Raw genomic sequence first — 24,868 nt, forward strand, 5'->3', positions numbered from 1 at the left:
TCCAAGGTAAAAGCACTTCTTTCTCCCCTATAATGGGCACAAAAATCAAGAATGTCAAGTAGAGAGTGATTAAAAATGTGTTTTTGAATGGAGTTTAGAACCTGACCATTTCCCCTTGAAAACAGAACGAAGAAATGTGCCACCACAGCCATTTAATCAAGGCCTTTTCATTAAAGTTCTTGTTTGAAAACATTACTTAACAAATATTTGCTGTGTCCTCCAATGGTACAAAACTTACCTAAATTACAGATATATTTATCTTTCAAGGCACTGTGGAATTTTAATTGTGATTCCTTATAGGAGAAAAAAAAATCCTCTGTCAAAATATTGCAACTCCATGGAGAACAGAAGTTGTGAATTTTACTTAGAGGCAAAACTATGTTTTTCCCTAGTTTTTTTGGCTCTTAAGAAAAAATACTCTTCAGCAGAGTAGCAGGGAGATGCTGATGTTGTGGAGGAAGGGGATATTCAAATTCTCAATTCTTTCAAATTCTCAAAATCCACTTCTAGTGGATTCAAAAACCCAGGGGAAATATTATTAGTAATAATAATAATTGATAATAATAATTAATAATAGTCAGGATTTGTGTATTAAATGCAATTTAAAACAGCAAAAGCCAAAACGTTTCTTGAAAAGAAGTAAAACTAGGACAAACCACTCTCTAAGCCTCACAGATTCACAAACCTTATGCTTCCTTTCCAAGAAATCGTCAGAATACAGCTGAAAGTGCATAGCTTGTGGTGATGGATTATAAACTGAAAAAAACCCCCTTTGTTTACTGACTGTAGGAGAAAGAACAATAGAAGCATAATAAGTAGACATGTAATGTGACTGAAATAGAAATTAAGGCTGACAACTGCCAAATGGATAAGCACATAACACGATGCTGGGTAGTCAGAGGCACTGTAATTGCATTCTCCTCTCTGCTTTGGGACAATACAAAACTCCAGAACAGATTTGAAAGGATTAAGTGCCTGATTGCATGATTCTGTTGATTTTTCCTGTCATATGCTTAGTGTTCCCTGAGCCTGCAGATGCCATAGCACACCTTGCTCAGGGAAAGCATTTTCAACAGGAGCAATGCAGTGCTTTGCCTGTCACATCCAAGAATTCATGCATAAGACAACCCACGGACACTCTGCCTCTCCTCACCTTTCTTTAATTCATTCTCTTTACTTAGCATTTTTTAGAAAGTCAGCAACAGTCCTAACCTGGAAAATTAAAAATCCATGGCTACCTGAGGCTAATTTAAAGCTAATGAAAGTCAATCAGAGTTCACCTGTGAGGAAGGAAGTTCCATTTTATAAACAACTCAGGGCACCAAGTGACACTCTACATAAGAAGCAGTTCATTCAGTTATACAGATAGTATTTTTTCAATAAGAAACAAATACAAATAAGGAGTAACCTATTTCATATGAATCAGCCTTTCTTTTGCACTTTCTTTTAGGAAAGTAGGTTACTTAGTCTTCTACTTCCTATTTTTTTTGTACCTATTGCAACTTGCTTTTCTGCCTTTCTGTACTTGAACAAATGTGAGGTCACTGGATGTCATCACTTCCCCAATCTCCAGTTTCCACAGGATAATTTTATGATTTTATTAATCTCATTTAACAAGAGTTTCAACTTCAAATACTGGGATCTTTTCTTAAATATCTTTCATTTATAATAACTAATATTTAATGAGAGTTTTCTTGCTTTTCAAGTTAATATAGCTAACCCTTACTGCAGAGTCTGAATTAATTTCATGTATTTATTTTAGTAAGTAGGTCCTTGTTAGCACTTGCACAGTGTTACTGCTGTCAGATAGACACCATCTGGTGCTAATAAACAGATGTATCATTTCCAATTAAAAATGAGTATAAAAAATTATGTTTAAGTCACCTTGATGGAAGGGGATTGGGTCAGGGAATATGGAAGCAAACTGGACATCCATATGTCTGCAGGTCTTGATGGGATGCACCCACAAGGGCTGAGGGTGCTGGCAGATGTCATTGCAAGGCAGCTCTTGATAATCTTTGATGGTAGCAACTGGGAAAAGTACCCAAAAGCTGGAGGAAAACAAATGTGACCCCCATTTTCAGGAAGGGCAAGAAGAATGACCTATGGAACTACAGGCTAATCTACCTCACTCCTTTGTGCCCATCACCTCTTGTCACAGGACACAGCTGAGAAGAGCCTGGTTCCATCCTTTCCTTATCCCCTGCTCAATATGGCATAAAAATCTTAATTTTTCTGCTCTCTGTACTGTCTGTGGAAGTTCACAGATTTGCCACATTGAAAGCTTTCCTTAAGGTTGTGTTTTCTGGACATAATTTTTATGTGGTGCCCACTTCTTGATCTCTTCCCTTGTGATCCTGGTTTTGTCCAATGTTAGAAACAAGTGACTGGATCAGACAAAGCCATGGCCCGTCCTAATATAACTTATGGACATAGAGGATCCTCATACAAAAGATCTTAGCATGGGGGAATACCCTTAAACCAGAAATGGGTTAGTCTTGATCCCTGGTCAGCACTCAGGAGCCAGAAAAGAACTTTCTTTCAGCACAGTAAGCCACAGCCAGAACCTACTACAGAGACTAAGACATTAAGAGCAGCTCTACAAGAAAAATAAGCAGACCTGTAGCCACCCAAATACAGCAGCTGTTTTCTACTCCCTGCAGCTCCCAGCCACACACACCTCTAGATTCCTACAAATATCCACATACAGGTAAATAGTTAAATGTGCACAAATTCTGTTTCCAAATATGGCCTCTCACCTCTGTCCTTTTTTCCTCCAGTTTGAAAGAACAAACTTCCATTTCCTATCAAAATACACTGATGTCACCTCCAAAGACACCTTTTGGGTCGGACCTGTCAATCATGTCCATTCAAAAATATACATTTCTGGCTGTGAAATTTCTGGCTGTGAATGATTTAGGCATCATTCAGGCACTACTGAACTTAGCCTGAGACAGTTCTTAACACAATGAAAACTTAATTCTAGCTGCCTACAAAACTCCACAGTCAAAGGGGGAGACCCCAGGAAGTTGTGCAGCAACCTCAGTCATCAGAGACTTGACTTTGCAGTCCTGATGCAGATATACACGTTTTCTGCTGGATCTAGCTTTTGAAAATCCCACTTCACGAGGGAGGAATCTGGGTGGTAATGAGGATCCTAGTGCTCAGACAGTGATCTGAAGCCTGGGAATTATGTTCATCAGAAAGCAGTGATCTGTTTTTCCTCACCACTACAGTCCAAGCCTACTGGTTTAAAATTCCATCTCTCATATAAGCAACAATAAATAAGACCAAGCCCCTTGCCAAAAGAGACAGAGAGAAGCACTTCCTACAGGACTGGCAAAGTCTGTGAAATGCAGAACTATAAGTAAATCATCTCACTCCAGTCACAGGCCTGCATCCAGCAGAATAATTCAACATAAATTCCTTTGTGATTTATGCACCACAAGTAAAACCCCTCTGCTTTGCAATAAACAATGGCTGGAGCACTTGGGTAAGGACTGTGATGAGATGTTCCAGTGAGGGGAGGGAAAACTCCCTACAATTCAGCTGAAAAGTGCTGCCCTAGCATCAAACTCTGAAAATGCAGACCATTTTCGTGGATGTACAGCATGATAATAAAGACCATTCATAAATAAACTGGGGTTGTGGGGGGTAATGAGATCATAGAAATGGAAAAGAGATATAATTGTGGGGGAAGTGTTGATTTTTCACCAGCTCTGACTGCTCCAGAGTCCCACGTGCTTCTGCCCCCCTCTAGGAAGTTCTCTGCTGTAAAATCTGGCAGGAAGGACATCAAGGATGAGTGGATGTTGGCACAGCACTTCCCCCTGCACCTAGAGCTTTAATGATGATGAACTGCAAGCTGGACTGATCTCATGTTGGGAAGGAATCTTCACTGCAGAGATTCTTGGAACTATAAAAAGATGTTGGCCTCAAAGTGCAGTAGGGTTACAGCAGAAGATATGCTCAGATTATTGCCTCAGGCCTGTGCTTAGCAGAGCTTTGGAAAGGAGCTGGATGGACAAGTGCCAAAGATAGTCATGGGCATTTTCTTTCACAGAGCTCATGGGCATTTTTCTACTTGGTGCTGTGTTTGCTCAATTTCTGCACTTTCCCAGGCTTAAAGCTGTTCTCTGTTTTTCCTATCACAGAATTCCTTGCAGGCAGCCTCAGCATCTCTGTGAACGTTGAAGATTTGCCTGCTAAACAAAGTCGGTGAAGAGTTACAGACACAAAGTGCATCAGAGAGAGTTGTTCAATCCCTGTGAGATAACCAGATGCTACAGGGGTGTTTCTGCCAAAGTGGTTCCATTGCACAAAAAAAAAAAAAAAAAAAAAAAAAAAGGAATATTTGATGAGATTAATTCACAGTAATAACAGAGGAGGGACAGAGAAGCTGAGGAATTAAAGCATACACAAGAATCTCTACTTTGAGGATCAATAACCCCAAAGTTATCATAAGCAGTGACTGAATAACATTTCTTCTGGGACTGGGCATCACAGAACTTATTTTCATGTCCTGAGAATTCTAGACAGTATGTGGAGCAAAAAATACTTGAAGATGTGACTGCAAATCATGGTGGTGAACGAAGAAGTCATTTGTTCAGGCATTAGGCAGGGTAGAAGGGCTCAGCTAGGGCAAGCTGTACAACAAATTGTTCTTAACCACGTTTTTACAAACGAAGAAACACTTATCTGTAAAGACAATAAAACCAACATTTTAGAACAACTCCCCTGCTCTTATTTTATCTCTCTTTTAAAACTACTCTAAGTAGGGTAAGCAGATACATCCAAGTTTGGGGTTTTTTTGGTGAAGATTGATGAAAGATGCAGAAGGTCAGAAGGCAAACCAGTATTGACAATTTGGGTGCCTGATTGCTTACATTGAGCACTGTCCTATGCAGGTACCAAGACACTCAAAGAGAAGGCAACAGTTTCCAGAGCTGAGATGGTCAAACTTTGGATCACAGCTTTAAAAACTGCCAGGAGAAGCAAGCTCCAGGCTTTAGAGACACAGCATTCATGGCAGGAACAGGGTGGGACTGGGGATGCTCAGTCAAAAGCAGGTTCAACATGGATACACCACAATGAAAGGTCAGAATTCATTACACACAGAGGTGAAACAATTTTCCATACCAAAAGAAAACAGAGTTAAAGGTAGGAAGGAGGGAATATATTAGCTAGACAGTTTGACTAACAGAAACTCACGAGTTTTGATTTATGTTCTATACACTATAAATAATGTTTTAGTTAACATGCTTTCCTACCTGCTCCTGCAAAAAGAGTTATTGTATACATAGTCTCAATTTTATATGTCTTCCCAGTTTCAGCAAGAGGCATCTGGAGCTTTGAAAGTAATCACACTATAGATAATGTAGCCTGTTGGCTACTAAGAAATTTGGTGAAGTTCTAGAAATGGGAAATAGAAATTAAAATATGAAAAACCATTAGAAAATGAGCTGGGGCCTTATAGAAGCAGTACTATTAAAATAAGCTCCACTGCAATTAGAAATGAGCCGACTCTGCTTCATTTTCCTGGAGTAAGGTAATCTTATATTAATAGATCAAGAAATAAATTGGTGACCTTCTCTCTACAAGGATGATCTGCTCCTGGAATTTCAGTTTCTACTTGGCTTTCCAGCTGCAGGTACTTCAAGATGCCCATGGAGAAGAAAACATGCCAGTTTTCCATGAGTTCAGGTTTTATCTCAGAGGGAAAACCACACCTTTGTGACATTGTAACCTTAGATTACTCCCTTCAGCTGTCATTTAGAGCTCCAAAGTGATAAATGTTGCATTACAAACAGAAATAAAATTAATTATAAATTTCTACTACACTTCTTACACTTGTATTTTCTTGACTTGATAGAAGTCATCAGAGGTGTACTGCTAAAAGACAAAAACAATGACTGTAAATAAGATCAAGGAATATTTGATCCAAAGAGGGGGAAAAATTTCCTGAAAGTGGTGCAGTGTTGGAAGAGATGAAGCTGTGTGATCTCCATCCCAGAAGATTTCAAAATGCATGAGCAATTTCATCTGGCTTTGAAGCCAGCTCTGATTTGAGCAGAGAGGAGGTCTAAGGACAGCCTATTAATTCAAAAATCATGTTGTTAAAACTTTGATTAATATTCAATAGCATGTAAAAATATAAAACCAGTTTTCTTTATGCAAGGTCAGAGAACTCTTAGGGAGCACCTTCCCTGTCTGTGGATCAACAGTAGCATCACTTCAGAACTTGCTAAAAACGGAGTATGAACTCATCTTCATCTGAGAAAAGAAAATCATCAAAAATAGAAAAAAATCACTAAGACACAGATGTTTTTATAGCATTTTTTATATTACAGTGCAAGGATTGAGAGGAACTACTACATTCCTACAAAAAAGTGACACGAGAAACTCTAGCGAAAATCAATACTGAAATTAGGATGACAGAAAAGGTGTGTTACAACAGACAGACCTCCAGAGCTCTGCGCATTCTAAAAATGCAGCTTTCATTTTCTACTTTTTAATATATCCCCCAGGCCTTCCTGAGATGACTGAGGTCCAGTACTTTTCATTAATAATTTTCAGGACTTTTAGCCTAAGATATCTGCTAGCAAATAATTCATTATTTCTGTCTTAAATAACTGTTTGTAGTCCTCGTCATGTGAGTTAAAAAGAAACAAACAAAAAAAAATTGAAATTCATATTTGGACATTCATACAATTTTGAAAATAGAAACAAACAAAAAAAATTGAAATTCATTATTTGGACATTCATACACTTTTGAAAATAAAGTACTGCATTACGCAAACTCTGTTTCAAACAATGCATTTTTATATGTAGATGTGCACTGAGAGATGAGGTGTTGTAACATCTTACAAATCAAACCTCAATTCACACTGTATTACTTGCACTATATATTTCCTTAAAGTCTTTAAGTGAAATTGTTCTGCTGTAGAATAGAAATATGTAATACACACTGTGTTCTTATTTGGTGAAACCTTCCGTACTCGCAGCTGCATTTCCTTGACAAAAAAATTGCTTTTTCTTAAAGCCCAAAGCAGTCCACAAAGTCAGAGAAGGATATTTTTACAGATTAAGAGACAGGAGTGAATGGAATTGTTGGTGAATATTATAATGGTCCTTTATTTTCTTTTGTTATTAAGAACCTTAAAATTTTCCTAGACTGACTGTGCAGTTGAATTCCCTGAGGATTACAGACGTTAGAAGAGAATCCCCAGTCTGTACCAAGAGTGAGTACAACAAATATGTGGTTTCTGTCTTTGGTGTAAAATCATCTGGGAACTGGCAACAGCTGTGTGGTCAGAAAGATGGTCCCGAGGCACCAGGAATAACCTGTAATAATTCTACAGTGCCACATCTAATCTTCCAGCATAGACACTTGAGTTAAAGAATGACTTTCAGTTGGCGTTCCTACTGAATAAGGTTGAAACAGTAATAGTTAAATATATGTTGCTAGCTGTATTTAAAAACTTAGCAGTGCACTTCAACAGAGTTAATGTATTCGAAAACAGCAGGCAGGAAAGGCTTTAAGTAAAAAGGAAGATAAATGCTGCTTCATCTGTCCATCAAAGCCTGAATTTAAACTTAAGTTACACCAGGAAAAAAAAAAAAAAAAAAAAAAGTTGAGTATAATCCAAGTAGTCTAAGAAAGGAGGGTCACAGTAAATTACCAAAAAGCACAGTGTGATTGATGTCTGCCAAGGGAATAACCATCCACATCAAGGCTGAGCTCAGATACCCCCATGGCACAAAAGTGAAGAAATCCGCTTCACCAACAGAAAGAGAGGGGTGGCTATTCTCCAGGTACATCTACACTAAAGCTCTAACATTACCAAGGAAATAAAAACCACATTTATTTTAGTGGTAACAGTCAAACTTGCACTCAAGTAAAATATGGAAGATAAAAGCAAGAAAAGTCATCTCTGAGAACAGACAATCAGTTGCACATGTCTGGTCTTCTTTTTGTTTCTCACAGAAGTTTAAACCACAGAATTTCTATGAAATCATATCAGCACAGTGAAACATTATAATGGAGACAGCAAAATACAAATGAAGATGGAGTGTAAGCAGATGTACCTCTATTTTTAACTCAGTTGAGCTGTCAGGTCTGCTAAAACTTCAGAATTCCTCCAGCCAGTGACAGTTTTGTTTAACACTGGTAATATTTACCAACAACACAGCAGGTGCTGCAATCTCACTCTGAGGTCACCTGTTCCAGCCAGGAGCTTGTCCCGCAGTAATTGCCATGCAAAAGGTTCACAAATTTTGCACAGAACTTTTGAAGCAAAAAAAGGAGGAAATTTCAAAGCCATTCAGAACCTTAGTAGGGTTTGATGGTCTCACTTCCATTTGCCAGTTTGCAACGTCTTGCTCCTAATAAGGAGCAATTCCTTTCATATTAAAAGTTAGTGCTTTACTATTTGAAAAACTATGTGCAGTACTTCAGCTTCAGCTCAAAATACAACAAATATTTTACAAAGCTTACTGGCTATCCATATTACCCACAGCCGCTTTTACAAGCAATCACATAGGGGCAGATCATATAATAAAAAAATGTTTGGAGTTTGGGTATTCAAAAGACAAATTGTAACGATTGTAATTTTTCTTATATATACAAATTATTTTAAAACAGATATTTGTTGAGTTTTTTTTCTATTTCTTAATATCTTTGTTCATTTCTTCCTAGGTAGATATCTTATAAAAGAATATTTCTAGTCAGCTGTTTACTCAAATATTTTTTTTTCTTTTTTCTTCTTAGTATTTATAGTACAAACAAAATACAATACAACAAAAATTGTTGTGTTTTGGCTTTCTTTTAGTTATTGTAGGAAATCCTTAAAAATCATGACTAGTTTGTTTTGTTTTATTTTAGAGCCAACTCCTTTCGTGTTTGTAAAGATAAAATTTATAAATATACAAAAAAAAAAAACAACCCACTGGGAACACATATGGATGTGTTCAGATGAATAAAACTTGTAAAACCAGGAGTAAAATAATCAAATCAATCTCAAAACTGTCAAATACTTTCACACTGATTCATGATGTGAACATCAGCTTCTGATAATTCACCAGATTTTGTGACCACACTGTGCAATAAAAATTCACCAATGTAAATGGCAATGCCTCTCCTTTGAACAAGTCAATAACTCAAAGACCCCAAAAACAAGTATGACATTCTTCCAGGAATAAGCACTATCCAAAAGCATAGGTAACAATGGTTGAATGGATTTTTGTTATATTAAATTATTATCAGAGCCACAAAAAAAGCAGTGAGGACATTATTTTCAATGTTCTGATCAATCCAAGATTTCATTTGCTGAAGTAAGTGGAAATGAATTAATCTGCACCACCTCAGAACCAGCTCCCTTGGTGTTTTATACAAGTCCAAAGTCCACATTACCTTATGAGATCAATAGGCTGAAACTTGTAAAACACTCCATATCTTGCCCATTCTTGATACAGCAACTAAAGAAAGAAAGAAAAAAAAAAAACAAAAACAAACCCTACTGAAAATTAAATTGAAACAAGTTATCCCTTCTGTTTTCTCAAACATCTTCTAAGAGCTAAAAATATGTGCTGCACTCCTGGGGCTGCTAAACCCAGCCCATACAAAAGCCTCTTGTGTCCCCATGCTGGGGATATCACACAAGGCCACGTCTGCTGCTGGACATGCAGATTCTCCCCACAGCTTACAGAGAGCTCAAAGGAAGGACCAGATTCTACAGAAACTTCTTGCAGGGGGAATCCAGCTGGAAGAGCAACAGGGATAAAGGAAACCTTGCAGGACCTGGGGTAGATTGACCACAACACACTCAGCTGCAACAGGCAAAGAATTTGAGATAGTCTTGCTTATTCTCTCTTTCATTCTTGTGGTTTATGGGACACAGCTTCACTGAAGAGGATTGTCCTGGCTGCCATAAGGATATTTTGATACGAATACTTGTTCTTGCCTATTCTAAATCACCCCTTGACATTGCCCCCAAGCATTACCTACAAAATTTTATTTATTTCCATAAAGAATCATACTAAAAAATGCATTCACTCATCTATGCAAAAGAAGAAAGTTAAAACTATTACATTCCTAAATCTCCCCAAAGGCTGCCTTGAACACAGCTACAGAATAGACTTTGAAGGGCAAAAAGAAAGGTCTGTCTAAAATAGCATTCCATTTAGGAACAGGTACTTTCTGTAAGTTTATAGGAATTTTCTGATCTGCTTCTAATAATAGGGATGCTGCTCTAGTGTATGACAACAGTGGATTTCCCAGGTGGGTTACAAAGCCCTCATGGATTTTTTTAATGTCAAACATAGAGACAGCAGTGAAGGGTTACAAGTTGCCAGTGGGCCAGAAACTTAAAGACTAAACCAGTGTTTATACTCATGGTGAGTTATTACCATTCTGCTGCTCAATACCATTCATAAAAATACTTTTTTTTTTTTTTTTTTTTTTTTTTTTTAGCAGAAATCACAGTGAAACTGGGAAATTCCTTTAGTCTTAGGAAAAACTGAAACCCTCTCAGCATAAGTTTTTCATTGCAGATTTCTAATTCTTGTAGGATGGGACAAAAGTGTTGTGTCACTGTGCATTTTCTCCAAGGAAATCCTGAAGAAAGTTCATAAGGATTGACCTTTTATGTTATAAACTGGTACATAAACCTTAATTACTTGTGCTGCCCTATTGTCTTAAGTATCCCATAAGGACTGAGTTCATATTTGTGGTTTTTACAAGAGAAAATTGAATTCAAAGATACAGATAAATTAAAGTGGGCAAAATAAAAGGGAACAGAAGAAAAAAAAAAAAAGCTTAAAAATACCCTCCTTTCTTTTAAACCTGATCAGGGTTCTTCAGGAAATTAAACACTGAGACTATTAGATTCAGATAGAAAACAGATGATGGTATTCATAGGAATACTACAGAAGATTCAAGGTCTAGGCAGCAGAGACATATGTGAATAATCAATGAAGTATTTCTGGAAAGAAGCTTTTATGTTTTTAATACTTAACACTTCATAACTGAGCCTAATCAGCAGAATAAAAAGAGGGCAGCACAAAATACAACTAGTAGGCAAAATATTTTTCCAGACACTGTTCCTTCTAGGCCCTCTTAGGCCCTCTTCCCCCCCCCCTTCCACTGTACCCAATTTTCCTCCATTGACTAATGTTCATTTAGGATTTTTTCTGTAAAATATGTGTTTTCCAAGTCAGTAATCTGTGGAGCTGCCTGTCAGAGAAAATTCTGCAAGTCCATAGGAGACGATGCCTTTATGAACAAAAAGTTCAAAGTAACAGACACAAATAAATGAGCTTCTTTTATAGTTGGTTTTCTAACTTTGTTTTGCTTAACAAGGTCATACACTAAATTAAATTGTATACAGCCCATGAAGACATCTAGTGGCTGAATGGAAACATTATTTACCCAAAAAGTACAAAGATTGTATTTTCAAATTTTACTAATTCAGCATTGGAGAAAACAGATTTATTTGTATGACCTCCGTTTATATGAACTCAGTCTTCATAGTATAGTAAATATTGGATGTTTCCAAACATTCCCTTTTTCTTCATTCTGCCCTCTTCCCCTATCTCTCCCTACTGTTTTCCCTCTGCATGTCCTATCCCATTGTTTGCATATCAAGAAAAATAAAATGAGCAAACATTAAAGAACAATATGGAAAGATTACTTATTAGTAATCCATAAAACTAAATAAATTATTTAATAGTAATGAAATGGGTTTTTTCCCATTTCTATAAGTAAGCATATATATTAAACACAGTTTGAATTAGCACTGTTTCTCTTAAGGATTGATCTATTTTTGAATGTCTTTTGATAGCTAGAAACTTTATTTACAAAATAATTAGAAGCAGATTTTTAGAAATTGCATGCAATTTAGTTGAATGCACAATCAAATGAAAAGTACAACTATATTTTATTTTAATAACCACAGCTCTCTAGGAGCATTTGGTCAGGAAAATAAAAATATTATATGAGTTATTTAATAATTTTAGCTTCGTGACAGGTTGAAAATCTTGTATATGTATGCAGAGAGAATCTGGAAGCATTTCAAGATGTAAATTTCAAATTAAATTAACTGACATGCTTCATAAGCAGACATTATAAAAATCTTGGAAAAACATTTTTAAATGCAGAAATAGAGGAAAATATGTAATTCAAAAAGTGTATGCATTTGTCAAAACACCTGCTTTTTTGTACAATGGCTAATGCTTTACAATGAGATTTAGAACATAATTTGTTACAATAAATATAATATGAAATAAATTTTGCAATGTATTTTACCTTTCTTTCATTCATGTCATCATTTTGGCCTTCATATTCACCCTGGAGAAAGAAAATAATTTAATAACTGATGTAAAAGCAGAAAAAAATAAAGAAAAGTTTGGTTACCTGTTCCTACATTGTTAATTTTACTTTTAGGTCACAATTTGAAATGTACTTATATAAGAGTTTTCATATTAGAATCACTCTTAGAAGAGATTTTCAGTGTCTCAGACAGCAAATAAGAATGTCTGTGAATGGATGTCTCCTGAGTGACACCAGCAGAGGACTGGATTTTTTCATAGTGCATACATACATCGTGAAGTGGGTAGGCTGCATCATAAACATTGTTTGCTATTAACGTGCCAATGCCTAAAAGAAAAAGAAAAATTCAGGTGGTCAACAGGCACAATTGAACAGAAAACATTATTACAGATTTCATTTCATGACAGAGAGGACAGCGCTTTGTAACTAACAATATTCAGAATGAGAAAAGAGCCACATAGGGTTCCTGGCTGTGGAAAATGTTTTTCAGAGAAACTCACTTCCACAAAGTGCTTTTTCTTCCGTGGACAGCACAGTGCAAAGACTCTTCTGATCACTTTCTCACCCTGATAGCAAAGAGCCACATGACTGAGGAGAAAAGCATCCAGAAGTCCTTCTTGAATCTTTACAATGGTCAGAACTACTGATCCCACTGGCCAACAATTAAAAACAACCCCCCAAAAACTTCCACAGAAGTTTGTGGTTATGAAATTGTAGAATGATTTGGGTTGGCAGGACCTTAAAGATCAGCCAATCTCTGCCCCCTAGGCACACCTTCCACTATCCCAGGTTGCTTGAAACCCCATCCAACCTGGCCTTGGACACTGCAGGGAGTTTAGTTTTGCAAGGGAATTCCCAGCAGTGACTGCAGCACCTGGAGACAGACACAAGATCCCTACTGGCTCTCAAGACCTGCAACTCTTACAGCAATTCCATCTTCAGTCTCTGAAGGTGAAAACAATTGTTCCATAAAAAGGCAACCAAAGATGAGTAATTTCTAATTATTAATTATATAAATAAATATAGATATATAAATTTATTCCAGGCCTCTCTGCTTTCAATGCCCAGAAAAGCAAGTAACTAGCTATCATGTATTTAGTGATGAAAAACATTCCATAGTCAAATAACACATTGTCCTGAAATATTTGGGAGAAACCTTCTGGTCAGAGATGCTAGACAGGCAGTACCAATAAATGTCTTCCTTGATAGAAGTACAACTACATGAATTCATAGAATCGGGAAATTATGCTTGGATAGTGACAAGCCTGCTCCTGAAAATGTTCAGTGTTTGGAAGTTTACAGTGGCTCAGAGTTATCTAGAGTTATCTAGAAGAAAATAAGCCTTCCTTGTATAATATCATAGGATCAGAATCAGGTTCAGCCTTACACAGATGTAAAATAATCCACAAGCAAATGTGTTTGAAGTATTGTTATTTTCATAAAATAGGTCTATAAAACCAGACTGCTAGAAGCACTTCCAACATCACTGTCCTACCTCTTGTATAAAATAAGCAATGAATTCTAAACAAAAGAAAAAAAAATTAAAAATCTTTTAAACCTCTCCTGATGAGTGGTTTTAAGCTTAAGACCAGTAAGATGGGAAAGCCTTAGTGACGTATGAAACAGAGGTCTTTTGTGGGAGGATCTCAGAAGATCAAAGGAAAAAGTGAATTTAGATCAAACATGATGCACAATCCTGTTTTGGCTACAGACCAGAAAGATGGAAAGGATGGGAATGTTAAAATAGTTATTTCATGTCAAATGAGTTCTTGAGCTGACCTGAGCTTGAAGTGTATCAGGCTGTATTTTCATGCTAGAGTTAAAAAATCCCTGAAAAAGTTATTAGTAGTCCTTTGATCTCTTATCATGGGTTATTCCACTATAAACCAGGACAAGCTATTAAAGTAAAGAAAACCTTAAGTAAGAGGCAAATATCTCCATTGGCAAAGTGCTCTGTCCCTTCCTATTCTGTCCTTGAGCTTCTCTCCAGTTTTCTCCACAGCAAATTCCAAAGTCTCCAGGAGGGTTCCCAGCACTCCAGAAAAATAAGACAGCATTCCCCTCTAGTGTCCCACTGGAGACTTTTGAGCAGATCAAAACATAGAACAACACGAAGTAAACAGCTTAAAAAGCAGCAACTGCCAAACAATGTTTTAGAAATCAAGAATGCCTGACATCTTTAAAACCGTATTTTAATTTTTTTAAAGGAAACAGTGTGGCAGTCATAAATCTAAAAGTTTATACTGGAAAAAGGCAAGTGGTTTTGGTTGAAAAAGAAAAAGCTTTTTGTGTGGCTTTCATTTTGTTATGCTTTTCATGTAATTTCAAATTTAAAAAAAAATTTAAGAAAAAAAACAAAATCTATCTCCTATTCAAGGAAACCTAAATTAATCTATTTTCCTGTACAAAAAAACCACATGTGTTATTGGAGCTTCCCTGCCCAAAATCACACCAGGATTGTGCAGAATCTTGCCGCAGCACATTATTTGCCAGGAGCGTTACCCTTGGACACTGTGATCTGTCCATAGGTGGTCGAGCTTACAGAAGGATTTCCAGAAAATATGTCAGGGAGTATCATCACTTCTTTTCCATATGTGCCATGATCTCACAATGGGTGAGAGAAAAGAGTAAAGAAAAGAGAATATGTACACCTGTATAAATTCTGAATCTCAAGAAAATTAAATCAATTCTGAACCTCAAGCTCCAAGTATTTCAGCATTATCCCAAAAGTATCTTCAAAACAGTCATATTCAAGTCATATATTTCACTAGACAGCTCAGGGAGGTAATTTTTAAAGCTGAAGCAATAAAAAAAACCTGGAAAGGTGAATTATTCAATTGAAATAGCAAGAAAAATATAGTCCAGCAAGATATAATACAACATATTGCAGTTGACATCTGAATTTTCCAAAGCAGATCATACAGTAATCAAATCCAATTTTATAACAATTCATTAAATGTGAGTTATGTGCCAGATGCTGCACCTGTAGAAATGAAAAGCCAGCTCCCATTACCATCCAAACCATGGGCTAGAAATTCAGATTTTATGCCTCAGAAAAAAAAAAACCATTTAGTTCAATCTCAAATTTTTTTTTTCTTTTGGGAATGTGTGCCAGCATATTTTGTGTCCTGCCAGGAAAATCAATATTCCGTGAGATACCTAAAAAATTCCATTCAAAAGAACACCTCTAATTCTCTTTCCTCCACCTTACCCATGCTGTTTCTGGCCTTTGTAGATGTGCGCTTCAAAATTTCCCTCACCTGCAAAAAAGAACAGTGGGATAACACACAGATCCTTTCTTAGCATGAATTTCATAATGGAATTAGCAATAAAACAAAGTTCTAAAATAGGTGGCTTCTGCAGTGTTTGTTTGCACAAATATTTAAATCATCTAGCAGATTTTATTAATGGATTATCTGCCCTAACATTTGTGGGCTAAAGCCTGCTGTGTATGCCTTTATAGAAGAATTTAAAGTATAAGAACTATATGGCAGGAAATCTAGTTAAAGATTAGGAACAGGGCTGAAAAGAGTTTTGAACACTGAAGAGGAGTCAATAGCTTCCCTGCAGAGCATTTCCCACTTCTGAATCACCGTGCAGTTGCAGAAAGGAATTCCTTACATACATATATGTCAGGAATTAGTGTGCAGTGAGAATACACAAATGCATAAATTAATGAAAACAGCAAAATTGATACTAAAACACTCCCTGTAAATTCTATTCTAAAGCCCACTAGCAAATCCCACTCAGAAAAAGAAGACAAGGATATGTTATTTTCTTACTATTCGGCTGCGGGTTGCATTGTCAAAAAAAGTGTCTTTGTCTTTGATGTCATACCTAAAACATTGAGGGAAAAGAAAATCAGCTCTGTTTCAAGACATGGAAGCAATACATAAGACAACATATAAGATTCTAATTTAGAAGTCACTCAGAAACCACAGCTAATCAGAATAGTAGAGGTTTAATGGGAATATAGATGACATAGTACAGCATAACAGAATGTGCCGTGTAAAACCTACTCATTCAGAGCTCTACCAGGATTGCACTGATGGTGGGCATAAAAAAGCAAAATTATTAGCTAATATAAAATGCCTTTTGGGGAAAAACAACCTCTCTATTGCTTACAGAAGATGACCTTTTAATATTTTTCTTATAGCATCCCCTCAACACAATAACATGCTGAGGTTGTGTTAGTTAGTAGATTTCAACCAGCCTGATGCAGATGTTCATTACTCTTTTTCTAGCCACTAAACAGTCAGCATTTCACTTGATTTCAAATAACCATTCTGCCATAATTATGCCTTCCCTTAAACCTCAAAATCATCATATGTGAAATTAGCTTCCCAGTATATTCTCCTCCATCAACCATCAGTTCTCCACCTGACTCATATGCAGAATTAATTAAAATTGTCAGAGGGCCATAAATGAAATGGTGGGTCACTGTATTTATTACTGAATTTTATTTATTGGACATAAATACAAGGAGACACCCAGCAGGAAAAAAGAGTGTTTCATGTCAAACTGGGCCCAGAAACATTATTCTGAGTGAAAGAGCAGATGTCAAGAATTCCTTATCTGCGTATTATTAGTTGAGTTTTAATTGCTATAATAAATCTATCAAGATGGAAAATACCACTGCATTTCTACTAGATCTTGCTTTTCTCAAAACAGGCAGTAATATTCTTAACCAAATAATCAGGAATTTGGTGGGAGGATTTCTACATTTCAAGCTAAACATATGGAAATTTATTTGATGCACTGCTTCCAGTGCCTTATCCCACAGAAGTAGAAGGAACACCAGCATAAAGTCTCTGCAGCTTGTATTTCTGCTAACCCACTGAAAAACTGACAATTTTGGTTCTTCCCTCATGATTTCCAGATATGCTTGATGAACTTCTGAATTTTGACTGCAATGAGGGAAAAAGAAATTACAACTCTAAAATGATACATTCCAGTTTTCTTCACTGTCCATTGTCGCTGTTGAGTAAGAAACAGCACAGACTCACTGGAAGGCTGGTTTGCACAGCAGCAGCTTTAATATGAAAATTCTCTCTTTTTAGAGACTGTTCCAATACATTTCACCTGATTGGTTAATTAATAAAAATACCTTTTTAATAAACAATCTTTGAGAAAAACAGGAAAACAGAGAGTAGAAAAACACCACCTGCAGGTTATTTATAATAACAAGCCATCATCATTTCTCTACAACTCCCAAAAGTTTCACAAGTCCGCCATGAGGAAACTTATCTGGTTTTCTCACTCTCTGACCAGACTGTCACATTCACAGTCCATCACATTTTCAAGTACTCACAAATATATTTTCTCTCTGGAAAATGGGTAGGACAAGGTTTTCATCTTGGTATTTTCTTGCTGTGGCACCTGGGGTTGCAGAGGTTCAGTCAATTTGCACCATATTTCATTTAACGTTTTGAGTATTCCCTTTTCTTCTGTGATTTCATACATCTGAAGAAATAAAACTGTACATTAGCATGTCCCTTCCAAAATGACATTAAAATAAAGAAAGGAAAAAAACAATTTGCTGTACACATACGTTTAAACCTGTAATTAAAAGTAGTGTCTTCTCTGAAGACATATTCCCATATAACTCTAAACACCTGAATCCATATGGGTTGCAGTTCTAAAAAGTTCTTGTCCCTCACAAGCTAATTCCAAAAAAAACCCCAAAACCTTAGTGCAGAATTATTAATACAATAAAAAAGGAAATCAGTTCTTCACCCAGAGCTCCAGGTATGTGCTCATCTCACAGTTAAACCACCTGTCCAGAAGGATAATATTAAAATATAATAATATTAAAAACTTCACTAAAATCCAGGAAAAAAAGAGTTACATCTACTACCTTCCTCTCATGCACTAGCCAGGGAACCTTATAGTAGAAGGATATATAATTAGTTGCCAGGTCTTTTCCTTTGTGAAACCTTATTCTGTGCCTGAGGAATGTTTTGTCCTTCAAATGCCTTTCTGCTGTAGATGGTATGACTTTCTTCATAATTATTCCAAGTCCTGAGATTGGAATATTAGGGATGTCATTTCCTGGCTCTTCCCTCGTGTAAATTGTAATAACAACAGGTAGCTCCTATTCAGCAAGTACCAAATCCTTTGGGAGTGGATTGAATGGGTGCTGCTAATTCCTTCAGTACTCTAGGATCAATTCACAAGGCCCCATGGACTTCCGGACATCCAGTGGATACTGATTCTCCCTTAAAAATTCAGTGGCCACAAATGGAAAGCCACAAACTCGTCCCACAGCTGCAGTCCTCTGCCTCAGGACCAGGCAGTCCAAGATAATTAGTATTAAAGGCTGAAGCAAAAAAAGCATTGAAGGCCTCATTTTTGCATCAACCCTGTTTGTCAGCTGACCATTTCCAACAAGGATTGGTCCAATATTTTCCTCCCACCTTCTCTTGTTATTAACATATTTTAAAAACTCTTTTAGTTGTGTGGCACAATACTGGCTAGTTTGAACTCTAGATGAGTTTTGGCCTTTTGTGTTTTCTCCCTGAATATGTGAACCACAGCTTTGTAAACTTCCTGTGAGGCCTGGCCTTGCTGCTAGAGATGGAAAATTGCTTTTTCTTCTCAAGCTCCACGAGGAGCTCCCTGTTCAACCAAGCACTCATGGAGCACTCAAGAGCAGATTCCCAGGGAGCAGTGCTGAGTTGCTCCCTGAGTGGTTTTGAGCTCTCCTGAAACCTAGAGCAACAATTCTGCTGACCTTTTTTGTTCTCATTAGATTGACTATTTTAAATTCAGCCATTTTATGGTTGCTGTAGCTAAGGCAGCCTCCTACTATCGCATACCCCACATGTCCTCCTCTGTTCACAAGTATCTAGTCTGGGAGGCCATCTTTTCTGACTGGCTCATGGAATTCTTGTGGCAAAGCATTATCTTCAACACCCTTCAGGGATTTCTCAGACTTGCTTGTCACAGCAGTGCAGCATTCCCAATTAATGTTTGGGAAGTGGCCACTTCCCACAAGCACAAGAAATTTCTCCTGCTTTCCTATGGAATGATTCATCAGTCCTACAGAACACTCAATGACATCTGCCTTGTTTTCCATCCCCCTAATCCTTACCGAGCACATGTCAGCCTTATAATCCCCTAAATGCAGCTACTCCCTTCCACACAGGACAACTCCTCCACCTCTCCATCTCTGCCTATCCCTCCTGAACAGCCTTTACTTCCTATCCCAGCAGTCCAGTCACAGGATTCAATTCCTCAGGACTCACTAAAGCCAGAGACATTGCAGCTCTGGCCACAGAGCAGCCCTCCCAGTTCTTCCTATTTGTTTCCCATACTCATGTTCAAGCCTGGCACAGTCTCACTCACCAAAATAGCTCTGTTACCATATCCAGAAGTTTATATATAGTTAAAAGGGCTCAGAGGGTATCTTTTCCCAGCATGCCTTATAGTCTGAAAGACTATTTTAAACTGAATGTCTGGTGAAAAAAACATTTGTAACCAATTCCTGTTTAGAGGTGGATTAATACTTTCCCCTGAAAATGCCTTTTATTAATGGTTTACAGAAAATACCTAAGGTGCCTTGAGAGCAGTATTTTGTATCTTTGAACAAAACCAGAACTTTCCTTTTAGTGGTTACTGGATTAATTTTTTTTATATTGCCAAATCCCCAAAATACAAGATTTCACTTTTTTCAAAATGGATTTCTTTTTTTTCAAAGGAAATTCCTCTTTCAATTGTTTTTAATTTCAAAAAACACCCAAACCCTAGGAAATGAATAGAGCTTTCCTGTCAAGCTTGTTTCTGGTATTGCTGTCATTTCTGCAGCCAGAGATAACAGAGGATTTTTTTATTTTTGGAAATAACAGAGGATTTTTTTTCTCCCAGTCAGAGGAGAGAGGGGAATGCAGAATGGTTGTGAATGAGGAGGGTGCTATCAGAGATTATCAGCTACTGGACAGACCTTAACCCAAGCCAAAGTGATGGCAATACTTATCAATTAAAATAGTGTAAAATTTACTTTGGTGCATCTGCAAAAAACTTGGAGGAGAAAATTCCCATGAGAGCAGAAGGAGGGAGAAATAAGCAAGCACTAAAAATGCATAAATGGAATTAATTTTTGAAGAGATCAAAGGGAAGAGTTGAATATGTAGAAAGTTTCTAGGAGTACTGCAGCTATCTAAAACCTACTAATTTTCAAAGATTGATTGGAAATATCCTTTTTTTTTAATCCTGGGATGCAAACACATTGAAAATATGCAAGACTGATTTGGCCAGTCTTCTGATAATGACAGGTTGTAACAGCATGAAATGTGAACCAGAGTGAAGCTTTTGGTGGGTGAAAATAAGATGAAAAACTCAAAGATCAAACAACGCAGTGGGAGGAAACAAAATCAATTTTTTCCTTTATTTCTAATGACAGTGCAAAGAAATAAATGTTCTTTAGTACAGTTAATGTTATCACTAACTAAAAGCGCAAGGCAGTTCCCCTGGCTCCAGTGGAGCTGTTAACCAATGGACTAAATAATTTGAGGAACACAGATTGGGGACTTCGCTACTCAGAATTTACAAGGTTTGCCAGCAACTCTGCTGAAAACAGACAGAAAAGAAGAGAGTGAGCTGAAGTTTTAGTGACAACAGGCAGGTCTGAATTCACTAAGTCATTGATACCACCAAAAGAGATTCTCTGGGAGAGCCTCTCTCGCTTTGGAGAAGTCTTAAGACAGTGACCAGTTTCATACTATCTTCCACACTACCCCTCACCTTTGAGAGAATTTCCTTGACAAAAGTCCAGACAGCTCCTGCCTTCTCAGCTTTCAAAGCCCTCCTTAGCACTCACCTCTGTCATCACCCTCCTGAATGCAGTGCATCAGCCAGCTGCCTCTGTGGCCTTTAAAAACTCCTTTGGAAATCCCCACTTTACTCTGAACAGTAAATCATCTCAAACGACTTGGAAATGTGAAAAATAAGTCTGACATTTTTGTCTGATTTTTGAAACAAAGTAACTCCATGGGCTTCTATACATTTAATGATGATTCTGATCATTCAATCATAAAACATATTGATAGAGAATGGGAGATATTTACCTTTTTAGTGGGCATTTTTATTTTAAGGAGTTCTGCTTCTCGACTGAGGACTTGCCAAGGTGCATGTATACGGACAAAACTCAGTCCTTGGCTCTTGTTCTGAAACATAAAAGAAAAGGGGTACAATGTATTTAACTATTCTTGTACACAGTGTAGTGCTAATATCTCAAGTTGTTAGCTCCAACTAAATCATTCAGCAGTAGGCAACAATCACAGGGAATAACCAACTTCTGCTGCAGAAAAGTGACATTTTCCTTAAAAGCTGAATCTTTCATGGTCTAAAATCCATTAATCTACTGCCTGTAGTGTAGCTGTGTGTGCACAGGATGACAGAAAGCTACAGGTCCAGATTTTGGAATGATGTAAATGTGAAACACCCAAGATACCACTTTTTTGTACATTGATATTTTAGAAGGGATCTGATTTCTTTAGTGGGCTTTTGTGTCCATCTGAGCCAACAAGATAAAAAAAAATATCTCTTGCTCTGGGTGGGTTTTGCTGTAGTTCTTATTTTCAGTTTTGCCCAACTATTTTCTGGATACTTCATCAGATCCTTTGCTATAGTTCTTATTTTCAGTTTTGCCCAACTATTTTCTGGATACTTCATCAGATCAGTGGTTCCTTACAGGGAATCAGGCCCAACATTTTTTGTTCTAAATATCTGCAGTTATAATAATCATAATCTGCAGAATAGCAAACCTAAAGAAAACATAAAAATTTAACTTCTGTACAAAGATATGAGCCTCATGTTAATGTAAATGATTGGTTATGCTGGTCAGAAACATAAAATGCCCAAAAGAGCTTTGGCACAGCCAAAAAGTTTTTTGCAAGCCGTGACAAAGATGTCCTGGTAGCACATCTGAGCTACAGAAAGGAACCTTGAGAACAGAAAGCAGCACCCCTTGGAAAAACATGAAAATTAAATGAAGGAAGGTTCAGGCAGCATTTTCCTCAAGGCACACAAAGAAATTGTACCAGTAAATCACAGGGATAAATGTTTGCTGTGGAAATGTAGGGAAGAAAAGTTGGGAGGGAGATTACAAAGCAAATATCAGAGAAATCAAGGCAATGACCAGCTGTCACACCATCTCTCATAGTGCAGCTCTTCTTTGAAGGGATTTCCTTGACAAAAATCCAACAGCTCCTGCCTTCTCAGATTTCAAAGCCCTCCTGAAATCTCTGCTCTGCCATCATCCTCCTGAACACAGACTGTCAGATGATATCCTTTAGGGAAAGGCATGGAAGTGGACACAAGAAGATTTTCAGGAGGAATTTCTTCACTGAAAGGGTGATCAGGCATTGGAAGGAGCTGCCCAGGGAGGTGGTGAATCCCTGGAGGTGCCCAAGGAATGACTGGATGTGGCAGTGCTCTGGGCTGGATGACAGAATGGTGACTGGTCAAAGGTCGGACTCAAAGATCTTGGGAGGGCTTTTCCAACCTCAGTGATCCTGTGATTCAAAGGCTTCCTTAAGGCCAAGATTAATGATCTTTGTGTGGCTGCTTCCATCTTTATGTAAATCCCAAATGTGTTTGCTGAATGTGTCCTTATGTGTCCTGATTAAAAATCAAAAATAAAAAGTTAGATGGAAATCCTACTATTAGTGCTGTCATTTTGCTCTTATTTCCCCTATAGGTGCAACATGAATTGTAAAAATCACTCCCTCGCCTTCAGCTAACATTTCTTCAGTGGACCAGTGCTATTTTAAAGAGCAGAATGAGCTGCAGAATCTCTCTTCCATCAGTCCGCTGGGGAAGTCAGCTTTAAGAGAAGAAAGGAAAAATTTACTGGGCATGAGCAGATGTTCTGGTAATTATTTGCTGAAAATAGATTAATAACAGATGAGAGGTTAAATTTCAGTGGGTGAAGATCAGGAGTTTCTTCTGAGCTTTTGGCTAAAATCAAGCACATGTCCCTGTCTGGGGGATTATATTCCATGTTGGCAAGAGGAAGGACAGTGTGATCTAATTGGTTGCTTCCACCTCAGGCTCATATGACTACACAGATTGCAAATAAAATTAGACAAATAATTTGATTGAAAAGACCAGATGAAGAATATGACCCTTGTATATTTGAACAAAAATAAATTGGAAAGTTCATGAAGTGATATCAGATGATGAGGAATCAGACCATTAAAAATCTTTAAAAAGTTTAAAAATCACCCCATTATGGGAAGTTGAGGTAATTTTAATAAACAGTAATGTAAAGTAAATTAAGTAGGGAAAACAGGACTAGGTGGCTACTGCTGCATCAAAAGATGCAGAGCAGTGGGCTGCTGGATGTTCACCTTGGGATTACTAGAACCACATCTCCCACATCTTCCTAACATTCAAATCAATCCAAGAATTTAAAAATAAACTTGAAACCATTCATTTAATATCATAGCTCAAGAGATGAGCCATCGAGCTAATTTTCTGTGGGCTCACCAAAATAAAAACCTATAGGATGACTCCTCTGATAAGATTCCTTTCCTCACTTTTCCAGGCTTCACCTGCAGCAGTTCCAGGTGTCTTTAAATGCCCTTTTTTCCTTATGATGTCTCGCAAGGATCTGCTTAATTAAGTTATTCCCAGAGGGTTTCTTGTATTGCCAATATCTCCAAAAGTTAGAACTTGCTTTCCTCCTTACCAGAGTGGATTTATAACTGTTTACTGGAGACACCCCCTAACTGCTGTGCTCTGATTAATCACCTGAAATGATAATTGTGCACATGCTCATCACTTTGATCTCATGAAATGCTGTCAGTCTTCTATTTTGAATGCTTGGAATCACTCCTGCTGATTCACTGTACTCTGGATGTGTCACTAAAGCCAACATGTGGTGCTGGCAAACATTGTTTTTGTTAGACCAGTCACTTGTTATTTAATACAGCCATCCTTAATCAAGTCCTTTTTCACTTGCAGCTGACGTCCCACAGGACTTTATCCTTGGCCCTGCATTGTTCCATGTCTCTATCACTACACTCCCCGATTATATTATTTAAATTACGAAGTATTCCTAGGCAGATGACAAACAGATCTGTCACTTTCATGATGCCTTTTTTTCCCTGTCAAATCTATATTCCATATTACAGACTTCTTTCAATAAGTTTCAAGAGTGGAAGTTTTTCAATAAATTCATTCAGAATTATTCAAGATATATTTATATCTTGGCTGCTTCTCTGTTTTCTGAAGTTGAATTCGGTTTTCCCATTTCAATAGGAAAGCTCAGCATTAAAGTCAAATGGAAGAAAGGTCTGCTTGGCTTTTCAATCAGCACATGAAGAAAAATGTATTGGGTATTTCTTTCAGTTTATCATGATTCTTAGCAATCTAAAGCAGGGCTACAATATCAGCCTATATTGCATTTTTTCTGTCTTGGACTGGAAATGCATAGGCTGAATAAAATTCAAATTTCTCCGAAGGAGAGTTTTTCTATCTTTCCTGCCTTAACAGTAAAACAAATGAGGATATGAATCAGCTGCAAGTCTAAGATTT

At 37.3% G+C, this 24,868-nt stretch overlaps 1 protein-coding gene across 1 annotated transcript in view; it reads right to left on the reverse strand.

Moving 5' to 3' along the window:
- The window catches only part of ANO2 (anoctamin 2), a 156,969-nt gene that overhangs the window by 100,559 nt on the left and 31,542 nt on the right, over positions 1 to 24,868 (reverse strand). The window contains exons 4-10 of the mRNA XM_041426850.1: positions 21,394 to 21,492; positions 17,640 to 17,791; positions 16,111 to 16,165; positions 15,540 to 15,588; positions 12,600 to 12,655; positions 12,305 to 12,346; positions 9,413 to 9,477 (exon numbers count right to left, since the gene is read on the reverse strand). Coding sequence (XP_041282784.1) covers positions 9,413 to 9,477; positions 12,305 to 12,346; positions 12,600 to 12,655; positions 15,540 to 15,588; positions 16,111 to 16,165; positions 17,640 to 17,791; positions 21,394 to 21,492 — 518 coding nt within the window. The remainder of the gene's footprint in view (positions 1 to 9,412; positions 9,478 to 12,304; positions 12,347 to 12,599; positions 12,656 to 15,539; positions 15,589 to 16,110; positions 16,166 to 17,639; positions 17,792 to 21,393; positions 21,493 to 24,868) is intronic.

The sequence above is a fragment of the Onychostruthus taczanowskii genome, unplaced genomic scaffold (assembly GCF_017590055.1).
Source record: "Onychostruthus taczanowskii isolate IOZ18803 unplaced genomic scaffold, ASM1759005v1 scaffold95, whole genome shotgun sequence".
In the NCBI taxonomy this organism is placed as follows: Eukaryota; Metazoa; Chordata; class Aves; order Passeriformes; family Passeridae; genus Onychostruthus; species Onychostruthus taczanowskii.